Here is a 24,339-nt window from a genome sequence, read left to right as displayed (position 1 = left end):
GAAATCTTTCATAATTAAATGATGATTATATTAGAAATTTCTATATTTGATAAACATTTATATTAAGAAAATATTTAGATCCATTTTAGAAAATGATTTAAAAAACATAATTTTACCACCTCACTTCAGAAGTTTAACAACTTTTTAAATGTCCCAGGCCATGGGCAGCCTTTTGATTGAGGAATGATGCAGGACAGTGGGGTGAGAGAGAAGAAGGAGATGGACAGACAGAGGGACAGAGAAAGGGCAGAGACCCAGAGGTGGAGGCAGGTTGACCCCCTGGGGGTGTGAATGAAGTCAAGGTCCTTATCATGCAAGGCCGTCCCAGTGAAGGTGGGGTGCCCTCCACCTGACTTCTTCCTGGACTTGGAATTGTCCTGTTACTGCTGACGTGGACACCTCAAGCCTTGGCTACAAGCGGTAATTAATACAGGAAGGCGAAAGTGGGGGAGGCCCAGCCTGACCCTCATGAGCTTCTTTGGCCATCCTGATGGAGCCATCAGTGGCCTGGAGGTGGATGAAACCAGACAGTGCTGGGCAGCTGACCTCCGCGGGTCATTCTCCACACAGAGAGTGCGCCCAGGGTGGATCTGAAATTTCAGGCATGGCTGCCCCCAGGGAAACTGCCAGCCCTTTTTCTAGGTGTTTCACTCCCAACAAGAACAGCTCATTCCCAGTCTGTGGCTTGAATGGGGCTGTTTTGGGAAGTGTCTCTGAGCTGAGGCTCCAGAGTCAGGCACTGTGGTTTAAATCCCCAATCTGCGTGGCCTTGAGCAAGTGTCTTTACCTCCCTGAGCCTCTGTTTACTCATTTGTCAAAAAGGATATCCTACGACTAACAGGAGTATTATTTACAGCTGTGATTTGTGTTTTAGGCACTGTCCTACGCGCTTTCCCAGCAATGACTTGTTACATCTTCCTAGTAATGTTTTGAGCTGGTTACAGCTGGGAAACCTGCCCCAAATCGCAGAGCTTTGAAATGGCACAGGGACCCAGGTAGTGCTCATGGCCCTGGCCGCTGAGCAACACTGCCTCTTTGTAAAGCTGTTGGGAGCATTCAACAGGAGACCACATGGAAAATGCTGCCCTAGCAGCAGGGGCTGCATCATGAAATCATGAACACCTGGTGTCAGCTAGGATTCTCCTAGTCTCAACTACAGGCGTGTGGATACAACAGGTAATATTCTATTGTCTTCCTGAGGTCCAGCCAGGAGGGGAAAGTTCACAGGTGGCCTTGGTCCAAGTTCGGACACTTCTGAGGCTATTGAGAGATGAGGCTGGGAAGTTAAGAGCACAAGGTTTGGAATCAGACCGGCCTGGGTTTGATCCCAGCCTTGCCCCTTCCTACCTGTGTGACGCTGCGTGAGTCACATGACCTCCTCTCTGGGCCTCAATTTACTCTTAGGTCAAGTGAGGATGATAACATCCCATATGTCAAAGATCAATGTGAAGGTTAACCGAGGGAATTTTGCCAAGTGTTAGGTAAGGTGCAGGCGCTCTCCCGTGTAGCGAGTGCCAGATGGGATGGGACGAAGCAGACAGACAGGACGGCAGGAGGTGGGATGAAGCAGGGAACTGGGAAAGTGGGCAGGGCCTGCTTTGCTGGGGGAGCTGCAATGACTCGGGCATTTGGCCTGTATGTAGTAGTCAGCGTGGGAGTCCCTGTCTTGCTGTCTTCAACTTATCTTAAGTGAAAAATCCTGACGGTATTCACCACCTGAGGAAAAGGAAAGTGACCTGCCCTGGGGCAGTCAGGCAGCCAGGAGACCCGAGGAGACCCTAGAGGGCTCCCCAGAAGCTGAGGACTCAGAAGGACTACTTAGAGAAGTGTCCCATCCAGAGAGAAGGCAGCCTGTCTTCAGAACCTCGGTACAGCTAGTCGCTTGCACTCTGTAAAGTTCACAGAAAGAGCCATCTAGTGGCCTGAACTACTGTGGTCCATCGGGTCTCCCAGAACCACCTTCTGCTGAGTCTGTTTCATGGGTCGTTTGAGGATAAAGGGGAGCTTCTTTGTCTGACTGCAGCCAGACTTGAGAAGTCAGGGCACGTCTGCCAGGAAAGATCCACTGAACAGCCCCTTGAATAAGGAACTTGTCTGACAGCGAACCATCTCCCCAACCCAGATGGCCCATGTTCTGGGGGAGGAGTGTCACTCTCCAGAACAGGAGGGGCAAGAGGAAGCAGAAACAGCCCTTTTACCTGTCGCCCGGCCACCCGGCCTCTCTCCAGTTCTTCTTCTCGCTTTCCCAACTCTCTGGGGCCAGACAGACCTGGCTCTTTAACCTGCTTAGAGAACCTCTTCCAGCCTCAGTTCCCTCATCTTTAAAATGGGTGGATAAAAACATGTAAGAGATGCTCAGCATTGCATCCACAACACGTCCCGTCTAGTTTTGTCTTTTTATTGAGTTGTTGGTAGGTTGGTTGTCTATCTTGTTCTACTAGAATGTAAGTTTCACAGGAGCAGGCGTCTCTGTATCTTAGTGATAGACATAGCCCTGCTGCCAAGGACGGTGGCTGGCACGTACCTGGCATTCAGTAAATACGCATGAATTGGTGCGCCACAGAAAGTTACTCTAGCAGGTTGGACGAAATGATGTTGCTAACGGCTACCTTCCATTGTCTGTGCTCTGGGCTGTGCTTTTGCACAAAGTCGATATATCTTCTCATCAACCCTGTGAGGTTTAGATATCATTATACCCGTTTTACACAGGAAGGAACCAAGGCTCAGAGAGGTTAGCTAACTTTCCCGTGGTCACACAGCTAGGAAGGGGCAGGGCCAGGTTTCAAATCCAGAAGAGTGAACCCAGAGCATGCCCTTGTAACCCGCCAGCATGTCGCAGTGGCCGTGATTGCCCATTGCCCCCTCTGACTCAGCACAGTTTGAGAGATGAACATCAGACACATCCCATCTGAAGGGAGTGACCAGAACTCTCCTTTGGGCGGGGAGAACAGGGCACACAAAAGTTAGTTGTGAGGAGGTTCTCCATCCTGAAGCTTGACAGAGAATGTCAGGGGCTCGTGGGCCGTGTGGCGGTGAATGGCATGTCCCATCCCACAAGCCACAGCCCCCTCAGGCCAGGAGGCAGGAGCCGTTTTCCACAGCTGTTGACGTGGGCACCACTGTCACCTCCATCCCCACGGCCCTCGAAGGAGACGGCTGTTCTCCATGTCACGCCAAACCCACACGTAAACAGGAAGTACCGGTGGGGCTCCTACAGTTGGCAGAGGGTAGGCCCGCAAAAAGACAGCCTTCTTTGGGAACTTAGCCAGTGAAACCTTGCCTGGAGGCCCCGTCCCTGGTAGGTAGGGCCAAGGCAAACATACGCTCATAAAGGAGATTTAGCGGGTGACGGCAGCACACTCATTTGTACCCCTGCATAGTAAAGATGGTTTATTGGCAGCTGCTGGGAAGCTCAGCTCTGGAATCACATGGATGGTAATATCAGGTGCCTTTCCCTTGTTTCCTCTCCCCACCCCAAATGGCTCTGGCTTTCAGATGGTATAAATTAATTGGGTTTGTATGTATGTATTTGTACATATATATTTATTTATTTACAGGCATCTTTCCTTATTTATATCCCTGCCTCCGTGAGCATTTACATTTCTTTAGAGACTCTGCAGTAATGAGCTTACAAGTGGGTCATTCATTACCCACTTGTGGCAGGGTGTGTGGGGAGCAGGGGACCCGGCAGATGCGAAGGATGAGTTTGATTCATCAGCAGGAGGCCTGTTTGTCTCCTCAAGTGCCCCTTCCCCAGAGGACCTGGATGGGAGAACATCAAGCAGGAGATGCCAGAACAAGGAGGGCTTCCAGGGACTTGGGGCAAGAGAAATATGGACAGTGTGCAGGGAAATAAAACCACAACAGATAGCACACTGAGGCCGGCGGGTACAAGGCTGGGGTTAGTCTCCAGTAATGGAGACAAGGCAGTGGCGCAAGAGGACTTTACACCAAGGACTCAAGTTGTTCAAGTAACCCTCTGCCTGCTGACCCTCTCTCCCCTGTTAAAGATTTCAGCCCACTTAGTGATTGCTCTCTTCCAGGGTCTTTGGTGGAGGTGGTGTCACCCCCTAGGGGTCATTTTGGGTACACGTCGGACGCTCCTCCAAGCCTGGATGTTAACAGCCTGAGGGAGTAGAGTGTAGCTTTTATAGCCATGCTGTGTGATTTGGAGCATGTTACTTAACCTCTCTGTGCCTCCATACATTCATTCACCTGTAATATGTGGATACTCATAGTACCTACCCAAAAGAGTTGTTCTGGGATTCTTTTTCAGCTGTATTGAGGTATGATCGACAAATAAAATTGTAAGTTTTTTTTTTTTTTTTTTTTTTTTTTTTTACGGTACGTGGGCCTCTCACTGTTGTGGTCTCTCCCGTTGCGGAGCACAGGCTCCGGATGCGCAGGCTCAGCGACCATGGCTCACGGACCTAGCCGCTCCACGGCATGTGGGATCTTCCCGGACTGGGGCACGAACCCGTGTCCCCTGCATTGGCAGGCGGACTCTCAACCACTGCGCCACCAGGGAAGCCCAAATTGTAAGATATTTAAAGTGTGCAATGTAAGGAACTCAGTGGGAACCCCACTGACTTCATTAACAAATGGTTCTGGGATTTTTAAAGATAATCTGTGTCAAGTGTTAGCGAGCGCAGTTCTTGGAATAAATGTTCTATAAGTGTTAGCTACGCTCGTTGTTACCAAGTTTGGTTTTGCTGAGCTCGCCTGCCCGTGATGCCCTTGTCTGCCTCATGAACATGCTCTTTCTTCTCAAAACTGGGCAGGAAAACTGCTTTCTCTGTGAAAGCCTCCTCCACTCTCCTTGGACCCCGGACCACGTTAGGTTTCAACTCTTGATGAAACCTTTGGCACTTTTTCATCGCCCCCCTGCCCGCCTTCACTCCCGTCCTGTATTGAAATAAAGTATGTCCACGCCCACTCCCCTGTCCTGTGTCTGAACTCCACCAACAGCAGGAAGCATGTCTTAATTCACTTTCCTATCCTTTGCCTCCACCATGCCTGGTAGGGAGTAGCCACCCAATTAAAGTACATAGAGTAAATAAACCAGTGCTTCTCAACCCTATTGGACCCAACCCCTCTTCCTGCAATAAATCTTTTAAAATGTTCCTTTTGTCTATCATGAAATGAAATCCATACTTGTTATAACCTACTTACACTCACAACTCTGAAACATATCAATATACTGCCCTGATAATAATATAACGAATATATAAAAGTAGTTTAAAATAAAAACAATGTGTATTTCATTCTGTAAATGATCAGGCACAACACCACCAGAGTAGCACTTCCCAAACTGTAATGTGCAGATGAACCCCCTGGGGGTCTTGTTAAAATGCAGATGCAGTGGGTCCAGGTGGGGGCCTGAGATCCTGCATTTCTAACAAACTCCCAGGGATGCTGAGGCTGCCGGCTGATGGGCCTCACTTTGAGTGTCGAGGGCCTGGAAGACACATGGAAAGGTCCAGTGCTGGATGTTGAATCACCAAGAATTATAGTTACAAGAATTGCACACAGCTTGTGTGGCTGTTGATGATAGGATTTTTTTGAAATCATACTAAAATTCTGAATGATGTAGGATCTCCCCTTGAGTTAAAGGTAGTCACTTTCCTAGAAAATTCAGTTACATTAAAAGCATTCAAAAGTACTCTGTCATATGTAAATTTGTATTAGGTTCCTGACCTGCAAAATTAAAAATGAGTTGCTCACCCACATGACATGTAGAGACATTTAGAAGTCCTGCAGGATGTGGGACACTTCCTTACTGCTTTGGGAACATGCATTGCCAGGGATCTGGTGTCCTGCCACCAGTGTCTGCCAGGAGCGTCCCCCAGCCATTGTGGCAATCAAAATGGCACCACATGTTTTAAGAACACCCCGTGGGGGGCGGTCCCACTTCCATGGAAGACCCTGGAATTAAAGGATTCGTTAAGAGCTCTGAGGTCTTTGAGGCAAGGCTCTGAAGTTGAGTTACTTGAAGATCCTGGGTCCTTGGTTTCGAGCAGGCTCACGGCATGCGGGTGGGTAAGGGGACCTGGGCCAGGCTGGACGAGAGCTGTGATGATCTGTCGAGGAGTTGCTCCTTCTCGATGCTGTGGGCCACTGCTCAGCCCAAGATGACTGTCACATGCAGGAATCCAAGCCCAGTGCTATTGGGTCCCCTGATGCTTCAAGACAGTGTGGAAATCCAGATTCTTAGATGGAATCCCTAGGTTTTGAAATGTTGGCTGGGACTGAAAACCAAGCAAATGAAAACACTGTATGAAGCAAACCAACATCTGTGCCCTTGGAACCACTGGGGCCCCAGTTAAGCCCTCTGGTTTAGGTTAGGGATGTGCCAGCAGACGGGGGACTAGCCACTGCCCAAGTGAACGTGCCCCTCCTCGGGGTCACCCCGCTTCCAGCTGGGGACTCTAACCCTCCTCCCACGTGCCCCCGTGCACACGCTGCTTCTCCTGACCTCCTCCAGCCCCCTCCCCCTCCCCCTCCCCCTCCAGCACACCTTTCCTTGGTTAACTTGGGCCCTTTCTCCAGCCATCTCCTTTCTTCCTGGCTTAGCAGTCCTGATCTGGGCATTTTGGTCAGGAGGGGCTGTTGTTTCTGGATGGGAACAGGGTTTGAGCTGCTGAGGCTGCCAGCACCAGCCTCCGGAGCTCTTGCCCCTGGCTCCGTGGTTCTCAACCAGGGTGATTTTTGGCGCCCGGGGGACCTCTGGCAATGTCGAGAGACGTCTCTGGTTTTCACAAGGGCGTTACTATCATCTAATAGGTAGAGACCACAGGTGCTGCTAAACATCCTACAATGCTTGGGACAGCCTTCACAATTAAGCGTGATCTGTCCCCAAATGCCCATAATATCATAGTTGAGAAAGTCCATCTTAGAGGAATCCAGAAGGCTTTGTTACTGAAGCAAGACTGGGTTGTTCATTGTGACTGTCACCGTCACATCCTCCTGGTGGGCTGGAAGGACAGCGTGGGTCAAGTCTGGACTCCTGTGCTGAGGCCCCAAAGATGCGGCATTATGGGGTTGAGGTCCAGGCCATGTGGCCTTGGGCAGTGTCAGAGATAAACAAGACCGTAAGGACAGATTTTAATCTGCAAAGTACTGTTGCACTAGGGGGAAGGGTCCAGTGTGAACTGAACTCCACTATGATTTGTACAGCGTGACTGGGTCTTTTAAAGGGGGCATGAGGGAATAGTGCGGGGGTGTGCAGGGGCTCAGTAGAGTCAGGGAAGTGAAAAATGACAAAAAGCAGAAAGGGGGGGCTGTGTCCCCAGGAAACTCATCTGGGTTTGCTGACTGGCGCTTCTCCAAGTTAGTCCTCTTCCCTCCCACAAAGGCTGGGACGGATGCTGGGGCCCTGTCGTCGGGGGTTGGCTGCAGCAAACTAGATTCTATTAGCAGCCTTGAGTTTGCTCAGGCAGGTGCTATACGGGGGGCTCAGGTCCTCCAAGAGCTGTGTCCTTGAAACGTCAGAAACTATGTTAGTGTTTGCTCACGTCTTTACAGGCCAAGGTGGAGACCTGGTTGAGGAGGGGCTCGGAGGGGCTTAGCTAGAGTTTGGTCAAAGGGGAAATCTTTGCCAGCAGGTCACTCTCCCCCCAGAGGGTGGCCCAGGGCTTCAGGGTTCTGCCTCTCTCTCTATAAAAGTATTTATCAGCACCCCACTTCCAGTTGACCTAGATTTCTATCCGTGTGTGTGTATTTATTGTGTGTGAGAGTACAATATAAATCCACAGGCTTGGCGTATAGGGAAAGACCCAACATAAAAAGGCCCTCAACTCTTTATTTCCTCAATGAGTAGATATTTCGGATGACAAGTATTTCAGCAATTCTCAAACTTGGTGGTCTCCATGGACCCCCTTATATTTTCAAACATTATTTCAGACCCCCAAAAAGCTTTCGTTTATGTAGGTTATATCTATCAATTATTTGCTATATATTGAAATTTAAACTAGGGCATTCTTAAAATGGTTATTTATTGATTTACTTAAATTAACCGGGCTTCCCTGGTGGCGCAGTGGTTGAGAATCCGCCTGCCGATGCAGGGGACACGAGTTCGTGCCCCGGTCTGGGAAGATCCCACATGCCGCGGAGCGGCTGGGCCCGTGAGCCATGGCCGCTGAGCCTGCATGTCCGGAGCCTGTGCTCCGCAACGGGAGATGCTACAACAGTGAGAGGCCCGCGTACGGCAAAAAAAAAAAAAAAAAAAGGAAACTTAACCATAACCCGTTACCTATCTATATAAGTAAAAAATTTTATGAAAAATGCATATGTTTTGTACAACAAAAACAAATTTCGTGAAAAGAGGCATTGTTTTACATTTTTGCAAGTCTGTAATATCTGGCTTAATAGAAGACAGCTGGATTCTCACATTTGCTTCTGCTTTCAATCTGTTGCGATTTCACACATCATGGAGCCTCTACAGACTCCACTGTGTGCTTGTGTGAGAGGATGAGTGAGAAACAGAAAAATAACATCTTCAAATTATGATGGAAATAGTGACCTTGAAGATCCCCTGAAAGGGTCCCCCAGGAGTCCCCAGAGCACACTTTGAGATCTACCTCATTAGATCATCACAGTAAGCATTAATTCCAATTAAATCAACTGTAGCTAACATTTATTAAGTTCTAGGCTTTATGCTAAGTGCTTTACACGTATTATCTCTTTGAGCTGTCATAAAAGCCCCGTTAGGTAGGTACTAGTTATTATGCCCAGTTTACAGAGAGGAAGACTGAGGCTCTCAAAGTTAGGTACTGTGCCCCGGGTCACTCAGTGAGCAAGTGGCAGAGGCCGGGTGGATCTGAACACACTTCACCTCCCGACCCTGCCTTTCCAAATGATTTAGTTCTGCTCATCAAATGATGGGGTGCCAGCTAAAAATGTCGATTGAGTGCTGAGTACATATCAAGCCTCATGCTAATTGTTCTGTTGTTAACTAGAATTAAATATGAGTGTGCCCTATTATTTAATCTCTCCTGCACCTTTGCAAAGTAGGTCTTCCTACCCCTTTATTTTTGTAGATGAGAAAACTGAGGCTGTGAGAGGCTAAGCTTCTTTCTCTGTATCTCAAGGTTAAGGGGCAGAGGCTGGATTCCAAGCCAGCTCTATCCATCCAGCTCCCTCCCTCCTCACCCCATGCTGGGCGTCCCGTTAACAGGACTAAATTTGCTAAATTACACCAGGCTTATTATTGAGGGTTCTGTTAAAGCCTGGCCTGCCCGTGCCCAGCAGAGCTCACGGGTTTCTAAGCTCTGGCCAGCCCTGCCACTTTTTGTGCATGCAAATGAGCCAGGCGGGCGGGCAAGGGGCCTCTGTGAGGTCTATTTGCATTGGCAGCCTGGTAATTGCATGTCCTAATTGGGTGCAGCCATGCACACTGCGCCTCCTCCATTCCACTGCCCTGGCACAGAAGTCCTTCTGGAAGCAGGTGTGGGCTTCTCCCCCATGTGCCCCTCTCAATGGCCTCGATCACCTTGGTGATTGGAATGAAGCCTCGGACACTGAGTTCAACAGCAAACAGCTACTCAGCTGGCAGTGCATCCACATGGCACAAAAGGAAGCCGTAAACGGGTCATGATGAGTGAGCAGGTGGGACAGGCGCCCTCACGCCTGCACAGCGCACCTGGCCGGGGCTCCCCTCTGACACCATCTCTATTCCTCATAGCTGCAGAGAGGCGGTGCAGTGTTGGCGGGTGTGGCCTCTGGACCCCAACTGCCTGGGTTTGAGTCCTGGTTCCTCCACTTCCTAGATCTGGATTTAGTCACTTAACTTCTCTGAACCTTCATGATCCCATCCAAAAAATGGGGAGAATAACGTAGCATCTCCTTCATAGGGTCCTCATGGGGATCAAATGAACTAGTCTCTGCAGAGGGCTTGGGAACAGAGCCTGGGGCAGAGCCAGCACTGTATGCATATTTTCTAATAGATGCATGTTTCGTAAGCACCTTGCATGTGTCAATCGCTGTGTTCTGTGCTTCATCTGTTCTCTCAGTTCCAGGGAGATAGATGCCAGCTTCAGCCCCTGAGATGGATGAGGACGTCAGGGTGCAGGAAGGTGAAATGGTCTGTCCCAGGTCAAAGAGCTGCTGGAGAAAATGATCACAGGATGAGGCAGGGAGAAGACGATGCACTTAGGAGCATCCATCTATCCCTCAGTCCCTGGTCTCTTAAAATCCATCAGTTATTTCTCAATGATCTGAAATGGCAGAACTTTGTTAATCGATTGTATTGATTAACGGTTAATTCAGAGAATGTTCAGAAGCACACACACAGGACCTGTCATTTTACAGATGAGAAAATCTGACGGTCGCTAAAGCAAGACAAGTACCCAGGTCTCCTCCTTTCTTGTTCGGTGTTCTTTCCACACAAAAATAAGAGCAAAGGTTTATCAATGAGTGGAGAGTTTGAAAACACAGCAACCCACCTCCACCCCTCGGAAACAGGACCTGGGTGCAGGGGAGGAGGTTGGGCCGATTCAATTGATCAAGCGAGGAGAGATCCATCCTGAAGTCTGAACGTTAGAGAACCAGGAAGGACAGAGCAGACCCAGGCGTCTCTGAAACACCAGCCTGGGTCATGTAACCTGCCTCTGGAAGCAGTCTTGTGCTTGGCATATTTCTACCTGATTGAAATTGACTCTAAACGTGCCCAAGGTTGAATGGGAATAGAGGACATTATTGCATTTAATTATTTCTCCAGAATAAAAATGGATTCTATCAGCAGCTTAGGGGTAAGGCAACAGCAGAGCAATTAGAGTTTTGGAGCTCTCATGCAAACATTTGAATGTGCAATCATTGCAATAAGTACATTAAAATAAAATAAATCAAAGGGTTGCATTTGCATAAATAACCCAAGGTGAGAATGTTGGATTGCTTAAGAATAAACGGGACACAGCTAGCAATCATCATGAAGAAATACTAACTGATCTGTCCTCCAGCTGGAGACCATCAGGGGTGAGTTGGTGGAGGCCCAGTGTTGATTAGTAGGGAAACTTCTTTGCTCATTGTTTCTCCTGCTTTGGGTGTGGTGGGCACATTCTGGAAGTTTTGACATACATTCATCCTCACCAAATACCCATGACATAAGTATTATTTTCACATCCCCATTTTCCAGATGAGGAAACTGAGGCATGCAGAATTTGAATCATGTCATTTCTAGCATCACATTCATTCCTTGGTCAGGTTATTTAACCTCCCTGTGCCTTACTTTCCTCCCCTTCATTAGGACTCATGCTGTTGCTTCACTGGGTATTCGAGAGGATTAGAGACACAAGGTGTGTGAAGGGCCAGAGTATGAGGGGACATGGGTGCTGAGGATATGATCGTCATCTTGCATGTATTTGCCTGGAAACCTCCCAAGGTTGGTTTTTACAGGGAAGGGAACCTGGGTTTGGATGTGTGGATCTTGATTCTCCAGGGGAAGAAGAGAGAAGCTGAGACCCGTTTGCCTCTTGGCGAGCAGGTGAAGAGTTAGAGGGAAGGCAAGGTGATATCTCATGCCCATCGAGGGATGGATGGATAAAGAAAATGTGACATATATGTACAATGGAATATTATTCAGTCTTGAAAAAGAAGGAAATCCGGCCATATGTGGTGCCATGGATGAACCCAGAGGGTGTGATGCTGAGTGAAATAAGCCAGACAGACAAAGACTTGATCCACTTACATGAGAATCTAAAATAGCCAGACTCAGAAATTCGGAGAGTAGAATGGTGGTTGCCAGGGGCTGGGGGAGGGGAAATGAGGAATTGCTAATCAACAGGCATAAAGTCTCAGTTATGCAGGATGAATACATTCTAGAGGTATGCTGTACTACCTTGTGTCTGTAGGTAGCAATACTGTATTGTGCCCTTAAAACGTTTGCTAAGAGGGTAGAGCTCATGTTAAGTGTTCTTGCCACGATAAAATAAAATGTACAAGAAAAGAAAGAAAACTGTGGAGGGAGGGTGTAGGAGAACTCATCAGCTATTGTAGGAAGCAACCCTGACTCAGCATGACAGATCATCCCAGGCCTCTGAGTGATGCCTGGTTCTCACTGACTATGGCTCGGTGGCTTATCTGGAAGCTATCGAATATCTGTGAGCTCTTCATTCCAGAAGACAAAATATTTCCCTTTTCTCTTACGCTCGAATCTTTTGATTGGCAGCTGAGTAGCACCTGGGGCCAGGCGGAAGGCCAAGGGGCCACCGTGAGCTCACCATCCCCATCGCGGGGGTGTCTCTAAGTAGACGACGCTTATAAATGAGGAGTCCTATTAGAATTGATGGTGGCGCCTGGTCCTGATATCACAAATTAACCAGAGGAGCCAACCGTTCTCTGATGGCCAAATTAGCTTCGTTGATTGCAGTGCTTCCTGCGGCTGGTGTTGCTTGGAGAACTTCTGCCAGAAGGTAGTAGAGAACGTGAGCTTTTGAAATTAGTGGTTCTACGGAGGTTTTCTGCTTGGGGGACAAACTGGTGATCATCAGTTAATGATGAGGAAAGAGAACAACCCAGGAACAGTACTGCAGATGTGTTTGATGAGAGAGAATGCAGATGGCTGTGAGGGCAGAGGCCTTTCTGCGCACTCTCTGCCTTCTTGTTAACTTCTAGAAAACGGGCTTAGGGACAGAATTTAAATTCTTGTTCTCAGGCAGCAGGAGTCATCGAACTGATTTTCCAACCGTTAGAGGCAAAAAAATAATAATAAATTGGCTCCTGTATCTGAGGACAGCTAAGAGGAAGAAAGCAGATCAGGTTGGCTCCTGTATTAATCAGGATGAGCTAGACTATGCTGTAGTAACAAAGATCCCCAAACCTCAGTGACAGAAAGCACCAGAGGTTTATTCTGCCCATGGAGGGTTGGTGGGGTCTATCCTCCACCCTGGCCTCACTCAGGAATGCAGGGCCTTCACCATCAGGAGTGTGGCTGGATGCTATGGGGGAAGGAGGGACATGGCAAACTGTGCCCTGGCCCGAGTCACTGGTCTTGGCCACGGCAGGTTGCTTGGCTGTGCCTCATTTGCAGGGAGTGGGAAGTACAATTGTATCATGTGCCTAGAAGGAAGAGAACTGGAATATTTGTCAAGAGCTTTATTGAATACCATCCCCCCATCCAGCTCCATCCCAACCTAGGCTAATATGAGCAAAGAGAGAGATACCCTATCCATTCCCCCACAGAGAAGGGGGAGCTAAATGCTCCTCCCTTGACCTCTCAGCCAAACAGAAGAGGCACTAAACTATAGCAAGTTTTAGAATTAAACAGGTACGCGTTCACAGCCTCCCCTAAATGAAGTCGGGCAAATCACTGAACATCCCCAAGTTCCCCTTGTCCCTCTTTTGTAAGATGGGGGAATGGTAATACCTGTCTTGAAAGTTACTTCTGAAGGTTAAACATGGAAGGGCTTAGCCCAGTGCCTGGCACTTGATACATGCCCATGCCTGAGAGTGTTAAAGCAACAAGCCTTAGCACCTCTTTCTGTAAAATAGTGAGGAGGGTACCCCTTATGGGACGATTGTTGGTATCCAATAAGTAATACCTGTGAGTCGTTTGCATATGGTGCCTGGCTGACAGCGAGTGCTCAGAAAATGCACCTGAGAGGCTGCTTGGGATTCTTCAAGGGCCTCTGGACAGAAAGAAGGGAAAACAGGTATATCAGTGTGGTTTGTTTATAAGAACAGAGGAATGGCCCCTCACTGAGGGGGATTTCTTGCAAGATACGTGGAGAGGTAAGAAAGACTGGAAACAGGTGTCAGAACCAGAAGTTCCCCTTCACAGACCAGCATGTAATAGCAGCTCCTGTGTATGACCAGTAGCCACTCCAGGACCCATCACAGACTCCACTCTCCCTCGGCATCTCCTTGTTTGCTTCTTCCTACCCATTGCCTCTCACCTCCTGCCACCTCAAGCTCCTGGTGCTTCACGGCCCCTCCTTACTGTCCTCTCCCTCTCTGTGACTCCCTGCCACCTAATGGCCACTGACCAGCCTTGACACGGCTATTTGGAGATGACATGCCTATCCCAGATCCATTTAGCTGGGTGGGAGTGGATGGGAAGGCTGCAGTGCTTAAGGGGACAGAGTGATGGGGATCAGAAGGGCTCTGCAGCTTCCTGGAAGTGGCTGGTGGAGCTGGTAGCCCAGGGCATGGGGTCTGCAGTCTATCTGGTTTGAATCCCAGCTTCACCACCAACCAGCTGAGGTACCTTGGATAAGTCACTGATGCCCAGTCCCTGCAAAATGAGAACAAAAGTAACATCAACTTACAGAATGGCCACGAGGTATCTTAGTGTAGTCTTCATTCTTACGGCCTCTTGAAATTGGTGCTTGATGCTAGGGGAGATGGGACAAAGGCAAGAAGAGGGCAAACACGGGCTTCCCTGGTGGCGCAGTGGTTGAGAGAGGGCAAACACGTTGTTGGGCCAAATGGGGACATTGGAGACAAGGGCAATCAAACCAAGCCCAGGGGAACCTTCTAAACTCACAGTTCTTGGAGAGCTGGGGTCTGCACACTTTTTCTTAAAGGGCCAGCTTGAAATATTTTAAGCTTTGCAGACCAGTCTCTAAGGCAACCACTCACCTCTGCTGTTATAGCAGGAAAGCAGCCATAGACAGTCCATAAATGAACAGGCATGGCTGTGTTTCGATAAAACTTTATTTACAAAAACAAATGGGCAGGATTTGGTTCGGGAAGGGCAGTAGTTGGCAGACCTGCTGAAGGAGGAGCCACGCTCAGTGTCAGCTGCACGTCAGCCGATCCTGGGCACCAGCACTACCTCCACTACTCTCCACCACCCTCTTCCTTGAGAACCTTTAATCGGCACATTTAGGAAGACGAACGAGGAAGTCTGCCCTCAGAATTGCTACTCATTGCCAGTGTGTTTCTAGAGCAATGGGTGTAGATTTATGGAGTCAGTTAGCATTCTCTGTGGCCTCTGTGTCCCCTCTGACTAGCTTTGGGACAGTGGATTCTCTTTCAGGTTAAGGCCTTGATAATGGGCTCTAAGCAGAAGCAATGTGTTTTGGAAGTGATGCAGGATGTTAGTTGACCAGTGCATTTGATCCGAGGTCAAAATGGCCAGGGCCCACCTACCCATGGAGAAAGCTGAGTTTTGGGTGCCCACCTTCCCAGAAAGACTCATTTTCTCCAGAATGACTCTTGGCCTTTCTCTTGACACCCTGCCCCCCCACCCCGTGACTTACTCAGTTCTGCTGTAGGTACAGACATCAAGAGTCAAAGCTCAAACCTAAGACTGTCACAGGTTTTCATCCCCCTGGGACTCACTGTAGGATCCTTGCGTAGGATTGTCCTATAAAGGGCATATTCCCCTCAAGATAGCCGGTGATGTCTCCCCCTCAGGATTAACTATGGCACGGTCTGATTTCTCTTACGGGCATAGATCTACGAGCATGTCCTAAAGGCAATGTAAATTATACAGTATCCTACCGATATTTTCTCCCCTTGTAGCTTTATTATGGCATTTCTAGCCATTAAATAAACCATCACCGTGCTTGCTGCTAGAATTTAAACAGGAAGCTTGGAACAAACTGTCCAGATTCCAGTAGCAGAGACAACCAAGGAAACATATGAAAAGGGGGTGTGGTTAATAACAAGCGTTGAGGGTCATAGTCATAGCACGTTAGAGCTTGCAAAAGCTTTATTTTCTAGTTGGCACATCTTCTATTTCCAGGTTGGGAAACTGAGGTTCAAAGGGAAAAACCTACCATGAGGTCTAGCATTAAGCTCATAGCAAAGGCAGGGCATGGGACCTACGTGCCCCACTCTCCAGGGCCAGCCTGCTTAGCGTGATGGCAAAGTCAAGTTTCTCTTCTGTGTTTCCTTCCTGTCTTCTCCAGGATGGCTACTTCTCTCACCGGCCAAAAGAGAAAGTGCGAACAGACAGCAACAACGAGAACTCTGTGCCCAAGGATTTCGAGAACGTGGACAACAGCAACTTCGCACCCAGGACTCAAAAGCAAAAGCACCAGCCCGAGTTGACGAAGAAGCCCCCGAGAGGACAGAAGGAGCTTCTGAAGAGGAAGCTGGGGCAGGAGGAGAAGGGGAAGGGGCGTCTGTCCCCAGGGAAAGGTGCCAACGAGGTGCTGCCTCCTGGTGCGAGAGCCCCGGTCAACGGCAGCCAAGGGAAGGATGCCCCCAGACAGCCCCACGCCCGGAAGAGTGGGGGCAGCTCCCCCGAGATCAAGTCTGACCGGCCCCTCAAGTGTGACATCTCGGGTAAGGAGGCCATCTCCGCCCTGTCCCGCTCCAAGTCCAAGCACTGCCGCCAGGAGATCGGGGAGACCTACTGCCGCCACAAGCTTGGGCTGCTGATGCCCGAGAAGGTCACTCGCTTCTGCCCCCTCGAAGGTAAGTCCCAGCCCCGTTCTGCTCACATTCTCAGACCTTCTCAGAACCACCGCCCTATTTTGCAAACCCCAAATGAAGACAGGAGATCTTTTGTTGTGGGCTTCACTGAATTCAGAAGTCTCGTGTGAGAAAAGTTTCGCAAAATCCAATTACCTTTTGTTACAGCTTTAACCTGTTGCTTTTGTGGCAAAGGATAAAATACAGTGCAGTCGGGGCTAATGTGGAAGTCGTAGGAGGCAATGGTATTGATATGGTTTGTTTTCTGTCTCAGCAGAGTATTGGGATTAAAATTGACACCAATGTTACTGTAATTGAATAAGATTTGAAAGGTTTCTAGTTGGTTGCATTGACACTGGAGGCTCTGGAAAACATCCTTCCCATTTTCCTCCACCTAAAATTCCTTCCTTCCTTATTTTCTCCCTCCTCCCCTCCCTCTCTCTCCCTCCCTCCCTCCTGCCCTGTGCTGGGCCCTCTTCTCTGTGCTGATGACCAGTGATAAATCAGACCTCTTGCTGCGATGCAGTGCGAGTCAGAGCTGTAACAGCGGCGTTCACAAGCACAGGGGAGGGTCCTCAGAAACTGGCGGGGGACAGTTCTGCACAGGTGAGGCATCACCATGCATCTCTGCATCTCACCTCACGCCTCTGACACGTATTCCTTGCTGGCAGGTTTCACCTTTTCCAGTGCGTGTGGAAGGGGAGTAATAACAGTTACCGAGCGCTCACTGTGTCCCGGGCACAGCATGGGCACTTTGCATTCAATCAGCTCATCTCATCCACCACCCAGTGAGGCTAGCACCGTCATCGTGAGCATAACTTTTTTACACGTGAGAGATGTAAAACAACTTCCCTAAGGTCACATGGCTTGTAAGTGGCCTTTCAAGCCTGCCCGTAGAGACATCCTGAGATAGAGATATTGCCATTCTGGGTTAGGTCATATTTTGTCAAGATCCCTTCTTAAAAAAAAGAAATATGTTATGGCAGAAAATTTCAAACCCACCTCAGAGTAGGGAGAACCTTCATGTTCCCATCATCTGGCTACAGCTAACTCGTGGTGGCCACTACTGTTTCACCCATGTACCCTCATCCCCACGTAAGCTCAGTGTGAGCCAGTAGATTTTATTTTTCCTTGCAGAAGACGTTACATCCCAAATAGTTTGTGAATTAGTTCGTCCAGTGGTTTTCTCCATGCAGAGGGTGGACTGCATCCAAAAGACACTTTCTGCAAAGGAAGAGCCAGTGTCATTGGGAACAAACAGAGAGGGATGCATTTGAAATGGAGAGATTGTGTTCTAGTTGAGTTCAGCCATGAACTGATAGGAAAAGCCCTTTCCCCTCGCTGGTTCCGGCTTCCTTATCTGTCCAGGGAGCACCCTGCATTAAATACTCGAAGGGTCTTCCCACTTGGTCTCCCCTTGCGGCCCATTTCCCAATTTGCTCTTGGTCACCCCTCATTCTCATTGGCCATAATCAGTGCAAGGGGTACCCCGCTATCCCTCACTAAATGGTCAAGCATTCAAAATACCTCCTTGTTGCTTCTAAATTCAGATACCACCAAATGCTTTAGTTCACTCTCAAGTGGAGAGAGAAGGTCCCCGACCATGGGACAACCCAGAGGTCCTGAGGGCAGGGGTGGGGGGAGGACACATGGAAAGACCTGCATGGGGCAGGGACAGGGTCCACGCGTGGAAGAGGAATGGGTCCATGGTCCCAGCGGCTGGGTCCGCCTCTTTGTCGAGACAGAAGGTCAGAGCATCAGGAAAGGTGACAACAGAGCTGGACCAAGAGGCGGGGGGGGGGTGGGGGTGGGGGCAGGGGGCTCTCAGTTCCCCCAACATTGGAGGATTTGGAAGCTAGGCAGGAAGATGCCTATGCTTCCTCAATCCCCATCTCTCTCGAGAGAAAGAGGTGCATGGTAAGAATGGCTCCCAAGGAAAAGGGGACTAGATCACCCCTAGAGAAGTCCTAATTCCGTCTCTCCACTGGACAGGTCAGAAACGAGGCCCATAGAGGAGAGGAGACTTATCATCAAGGTCACCGAATCAGTTAGAGGTTGAACTTGGGCTAAAATTCAGGCCTCCTCATCTCTCACACATGCTTCTCTGTTGACCGCTGGTCACAGAACGGAGGGTGTGGATCAGGTGGGGGACGGCCACGTGGGTAAGTGTGTAGAGAGGCTTGGAAGTGTCCACGGCAAGCCCTTCATGTGGTCCTCTGGGTGGGGTGCAGTGGGGACAGCTTCAACTCTTTACTCAAGTTCATCTGTATTTTTTAAGTTTTCTGATGGAAACATGTATCCGTACTATATACTCTCTTTTCAAGAGAAAGGTCTAAAAAGAAAAGGTTTGCTTCTCTCTTGCATTTTAACCCCTGTCTAAGCAGTCCCAGGGTTCCCATCATACTCTTGACGCGACTTGGCAGATTGTGGCAGAATAAATAAGTGGAGATGTTTCCAAAATCTTTTTCTTAGCTAGTGCATGGCCTGGCAGAGGCCTGAGCTGAATGTCTTTCCGTGAGAATGACAGTGGGTACTCGCTGTGTACCAAGGGTCAACACAGTTTTTCTATAAAGGGCCAGAGTAAATATTTGAGGCTTTGTGGGCCGTGCAGTCTCTGTCGCAACTCCTCAACTCTGCCATTATATCTCGGAAACAGCCAGGACAATACATACGCAAATGCACTTGGTTATTCCAATAAAACTCAATTTACAAAGACAGGCTGTGGGTGGGATGTGGCCCATGCTGATCCCTGCAAGGTACCAGTTCTGTGTAGTAATACCTCCAGCACTGTGCCTCCCATCCCACTATATCCTCACACCAGCCCTATGAGGTCGGTCTCTTATCGACCCGTTTAATGGATGATGAAATGGGGGCTCAACGAAGTTTAGTCCTTGGTCACAGGTGCATGGCTAGTAGATGGCAGGGCTGGTATCGGATCTCAGGAATACAGAGCCTGAATCCTCCCGAGAGCCTTTCCCTCTTCAGGAGGCAGAAGGTTTCACTTTAGCCTAAACGGTCCGAGCTGGGGGATGTCCTGAGCCCGCAGGCTGTCTCTCTCCGCCATCAGTACAGTTGCAAGGAGAAGGGTGGGTGTTGATGGGGGAGCGAGCGGGCTGATGTGGCCTGTCCTGGTCCCGCTGAGACACCCCCAGCATGGCTGTGCAGCCTGGGGGATTCCCTGTGGCCTCTGCTGCGTCCGCCAAGGTGGCACACCCTCCAGGGAGCTGGGAGCTGGGTAATAAGATGGGCGTCTGAGCCTTGGCACACCAGCCCGGGCAGTGCCTTCATTTACTGCACCACAGCCTTCCCCTTTTGCAATAAATTCTCTGTGAATAGACTAATTGCAAAATAACCCTAATTGGGCAGTTATCAACGAACAACTTCCCGTGGAACAAAACAGCTTACAATTAATAGCATTTAAACCGTAAACTATTCTTCTGCAGAAAGCTAAGATGTAATTACACCCCATACAGAGATCGCGTTCCCTTTCTGGAAACCATGACACCCGGATTTCCCTCCGCTCAGGAGGGATTTGAGCGCCAGCTCCGCGGGCAGTGAGGAAGCCAAGTGGGGAGGGGAGGGGAGGGGAAGTAGGTATGTGTGTAAACAGACAGACACACTTACACGTCCGCACGCAGATGTACGCACTGTTTGTCATTTTGCCGAACTCAGCGTCACCCAGACTTCAGCCGACAGGATGCCGGAAGTTGAATATCACTAAGGAAACAATTCCTCATGGCTTGAAGTCTGAAAAGTTACGAGGGGATCGATGTGAAATGTCGGCTTATGTGAAGGGCTCCTCCTCCTCCTATCCCCATGCCTCCAGTCCACGCACCCCAGCACCTTCAGGGAAAAGGAAGAGTCTAGAACCCCCGGATTGGTGTGCTCTGCACGGATACCTTGCCCCTGTGACTCGTCTGCTTCACTGCCAGCCTCTTGGAGGAAGCAGCTGGAATGGTGACATGTTTTCAGGAGGAAAACGCGGATCTGCGGACCATCCACTCACAGCCCCCAGGAGTGAGATGCGGTGAGGTCAGGCGGGGCGCTCTACCCCATCGGCCCCCAAGCCTGGCCTCCGAGCGGGTTGTTTCTAATCCCGCAGCGCCCCTCGTTCCTCCCAGAGCCCCCGTGCTCACTGCAGCCGCCAAGCCACCGGACCCCACCCCCACCCACGTTCCCCACCCAGGTGGCCCAGCCCCCAGTGCCCCCCCCACAGTTGCCTAGGTCTCCTGGCCCTTCCTTAGGCTCCAGAATCACCAAAGAGCCTCCAGGCACTCCAACTGGACCTCCCAGAGTTTCATGGAAATGAAACCATCTTGGATGGAAGGCCCAGGGTGGCCTGGGCTGGAAGAAGCTTTTCCATCGGAAGATCTGCTGACACTGGGTTTTGAATCCTGGTTCTGTCTTTGCTAGTGGTGTGACCGTGACTTCCTAGTGCCTCAGCTTCCTCATCTGTAAAATGGACACAGATACTCGTACCCTATCCTCAGAGGGTTGTTGGCTGACATGGGATCATGAAACCCCTGGTGCAGAGGGGGATAGGGTACAGTGAATGTGTTTGGCTGTCGGCTGTAGTAAGACAGTGGTGGTGGCGTTGAGAAGAGTGGAAGGCCCACCTGCAGGGTGACCTCCCCTTGCCCAGCCCTAGCTGTCTCGCTCTGGTCTTCAGACAAGGCCCCGCGTGCCTCAGCCACTCCCTCCTGCTCGTCCCAGCCCCCTCCATTGTTGCCCCCACTGCACACTCCACCCCACCTCTTCCCTCTCTAGATCTCAGCCTAAATGCCCCTTCCTCAGAGAATCCTTGCTGGACCACACCTTCCGCGGGGAGCCCTGGCCACAGAGGACACACTAACCCTGGTGAGGGGTTGCTTTCCCAATAAAGACCATTTGACCTGTAAGAGGCATTCTAAGCAGGCAATGCCTCATTATATTGGGAACAATTAAATATCAAGATGCTCTCTCCAATGGCCCTCATAGGCCACCAGCCTCCTTCCATCTTGAGTTAAAATGCCTCAAGAAAAAAAAAAAAGCATCTCAAGAGAGGCCCCACCAGTTACCCGGGTGCCTCTGACACCTCCTCACTCTTTGCTGTGCCAGGTAAAGCCAGTGGAGCGACTGCAGCCCAGGTGTCCAGGTGAAGAATGAGAGATGAAAACTGAGAGGTTCCACGGAAAGCAGTCACTGAGAGGGGGGTTGGGGGCCACCGTAGCGGGGGCTCCGGGCCCGAGCCGCTGAGTGGGCCGGTGGTCCCCCGATGAGTGATGAGCAAGGGCTCTCCCTCTTAAGTCAGCGGACCAGCTGCAGGTTTGCAAGCACGTGCACGTGGCAGGGGCAGGGGCTCCAGTATTAGGAGTGAGGACGGACCGGAGGAGGTTTCTGATGAAAAGGCAACTATCCTTGGACGCAGCAACCCGTCTTTACCCATCAGTCTTTGCAGGAAGCCAAAGACTCTGGAAAAATGGGCTTCCAGATGGAGGTGGCTGAGGGGAGACTGTCGCGTCCGATTCCCCATCTGTCGGGCAGGAACACTGCTTTCTCCCGGGTCTTTGCTGTATAGCCTAGGATGAGACAATGAAGGAACAGCCGTGGACAACTCAGAGCCACCACACCACTGGGGTGGCCGTGATGAAGCCAGATGATCCTTCGATGGCTCAGCCAAGCCGATGGGGCTGACTTGCCCAAAGGCCAGGTATGCAGAGGACTCTTTCTCGTCTTTCTCTCGTCAAACCCCAGTGAAAAGGAGGTTTCCGGTAACAGTTCATTGGGGTCGGAATAAACTCATGCCAAGGGCCCTCCTTGAGCTTCTGAGTGAGGGGTAGGACCCTGACCGCGGTCAGTCCAGGAAAAATCAGCAGGCCCCATTCATTGGTCACCCACTAGGTGCCATTCGACGTCCCAGGCCGGCACTCCCCAAACGTGTTCTGCGAAGGGCCAGATAGTAAATACAGTATGAGGCCTTGCAGGCTGCAGGGTCTCTGTCACAACTACTCAACTCTGCATGAAAGCACCCACAGGCGATACATAAATAAACGACCAGCATGGCTGTGTTCCAATAAAACTTTATTCTGGTCATCAGAATGTGAATTTCACATAATGTTCATGTCTCACGAAAGGTCATCCATTTGATTTTTTTTTCAGTTATTTAAAAATGTAAAAACTGCTCTTAGCTCGCAGGCCATACCAAAACAGGCAGTGGTGAGCTGCTCTTTGCCAGCTCTTATTCTAGTATCTGGGGACGTAACAGTGAACAAAAGCACAGGATGCCTCGTCCCTGCAGGGCCTCTGCCCTGCACAGCTCAGAGCACCATGTCTGTTGCCACCAGCTGGATGGTGACTCTGGGAGGCGTGCAGCCTGAGGCCCCACCTTGGTGGCACTTCTTCGGTAATGGGAGAGGCCACTGGGGACAGGTGACCCAGTAGACCTACAGTCCACTGTCTGGTGTGACGAGAGCTCGTAGACAAGCACAGCAGGCGACAGGACAGGGGAGGTGGACGTTTCTGGTAGGTGGCCACAGAAGGCCTCTCTGAGGAGCCTCGGTGGCAGTGTCACCGGGAAGAGGAAACAGTCCTAGCAAACAGCCTGGCTTGTTCCAGAGGCAGCCAGGAGGTCAGTATGGCTGAAGCAGAGGGAGCAGTGAGGGGAGCAGAAGGGTGAAAGGTCAGAGGCCAGGGGTAATGGCCAGGCCACCACAGGGGGTTCGGATACTGATGTCAAAGAGATGGGAGCCATTGGAGGAACTGAAGAGTTTTAACATTATCTGATTTTGAATTTGTTTTTTAAATTTTATGCTACTTTAAAATTTTTTTATCTTATTTTGATAAGAACACTTAACGTAAGATCCACTCTCTGAACAGATTTTCAAGCGCACAGTGGTGTATTGCTGTTTCCAGGCACAGTGTTGTACAGCAGATCGCTAGAACTTATTCATCTTGCTCAGCTGAAACCTTATACCCATCGAACCCCATTCCCCATCCCCCCAGCCTCTGGCAACCACCATTCTGCTCTTTGCTTCTGTGAGTTTGACTGTTCTATATTCCTCATATAAGTAGAATCGTTCAGTATTTGTCCTTCTGTGTCTGGCTTATTTCACTCAGCGTGATGTCCTCCAGGCTCATCCATGTTGTTACACATTGCAGGAGTCCTTCTTTTCTTAAAGCTGAATAATATTCCATGTAAGTCCGAATTTTTTAATCCCTTCATTCCTCAGTGGACCTTGAGGTTGTTTCCACATCTTGGCTATGCTGCAGTGAATGTGGGTGTGCTAATATAATGTCTCTTTGAGATGCTGATTTCACTTCTTTTGGATAAATACCCAGTGAGATATCACCTCACACAAAAGACAACAAGTGTTGGTGAGGAGGCAAAGAAATTGGAATCCTTGTACATTGTTGGTGGGAATGCAAAAGGGTGCAGGCACTGTGGAGAACAGTTCAGAGGGTCCTGAAAAAATGAAAAACAGAACTACCATACGATCCACCAGTCCTGCTTCTCACATGATTTAGCTTTAAGGAAGGAGTAGAAACAGGGGAATTGTGGAGAGGTTCTTGCAGCGGCCCCAGTGAGAGGATAGGGTAGTAGGAAAAAGCTGCTAGGATTGGCCGATGGACTGGATGGGGGTGACCAACTGTTGGTGTTCTGGGCTGAGGGGTTTCTTTGGGGCACAAAGACGACTCAAGCCTGGCTCTTGAGCAAACATTTATTGAGCTCTGCTGTGTGCCAGGTCGTGTGGCCAGCAGTCCCCCAAGGCCCCCCATCGGAAGGTGGGTCTCCAAAGGCCAATCCCACGTGGACTTCTTCTAAAGCACCGTGGTATTTTACCCCCTCCCCATTTTGGAATTGTAAAAAAAGCCAGCTGTTGCCCACATGGCTTTTTAGAAAGAGAGATATGCAGTTATGGGAAATATCATAAATGCCCCCCTCACCTCCCTCCCCCCTTCCTCCTCCCAGAATGGCCTGCCAGCTGCACGGCTCTGCCCTTC

At 49.9% G+C, this 24,339-nt stretch overlaps 1 protein-coding gene across 1 annotated transcript in view; it reads left to right on the top strand.

The window, feature by feature from the left end:
- The window catches only part of XYLT1 (xylosyltransferase 1), a 302,348-nt gene that overhangs the window by 151,787 nt on the left and 126,222 nt on the right, over nucleotides 1-24,339 (top strand). The window contains exon 3 of the mRNA XM_081255416.1: nucleotides 15,852-16,362. Within this exon, the coding sequence (XP_081111542.1) occupies nucleotides 15,852-16,362 (511 nt within the window). The remainder of the gene's footprint in view (nucleotides 1-15,851; nucleotides 16,363-24,339) is intronic.

This window comes from Mesoplodon bidens, assembly GCF_964165515.1.
Source record: "Mesoplodon bidens genome assembly, chromosome: 15".
Lineage (NCBI taxonomy): Eukaryota > Metazoa > Chordata > Mammalia > Artiodactyla > Ziphiidae > Mesoplodon > Mesoplodon bidens.
The sequence above is the reverse complement of the archived record's forward strand: the minus strand, read 5'-3'. Positions and strand labels throughout refer to the sequence as shown.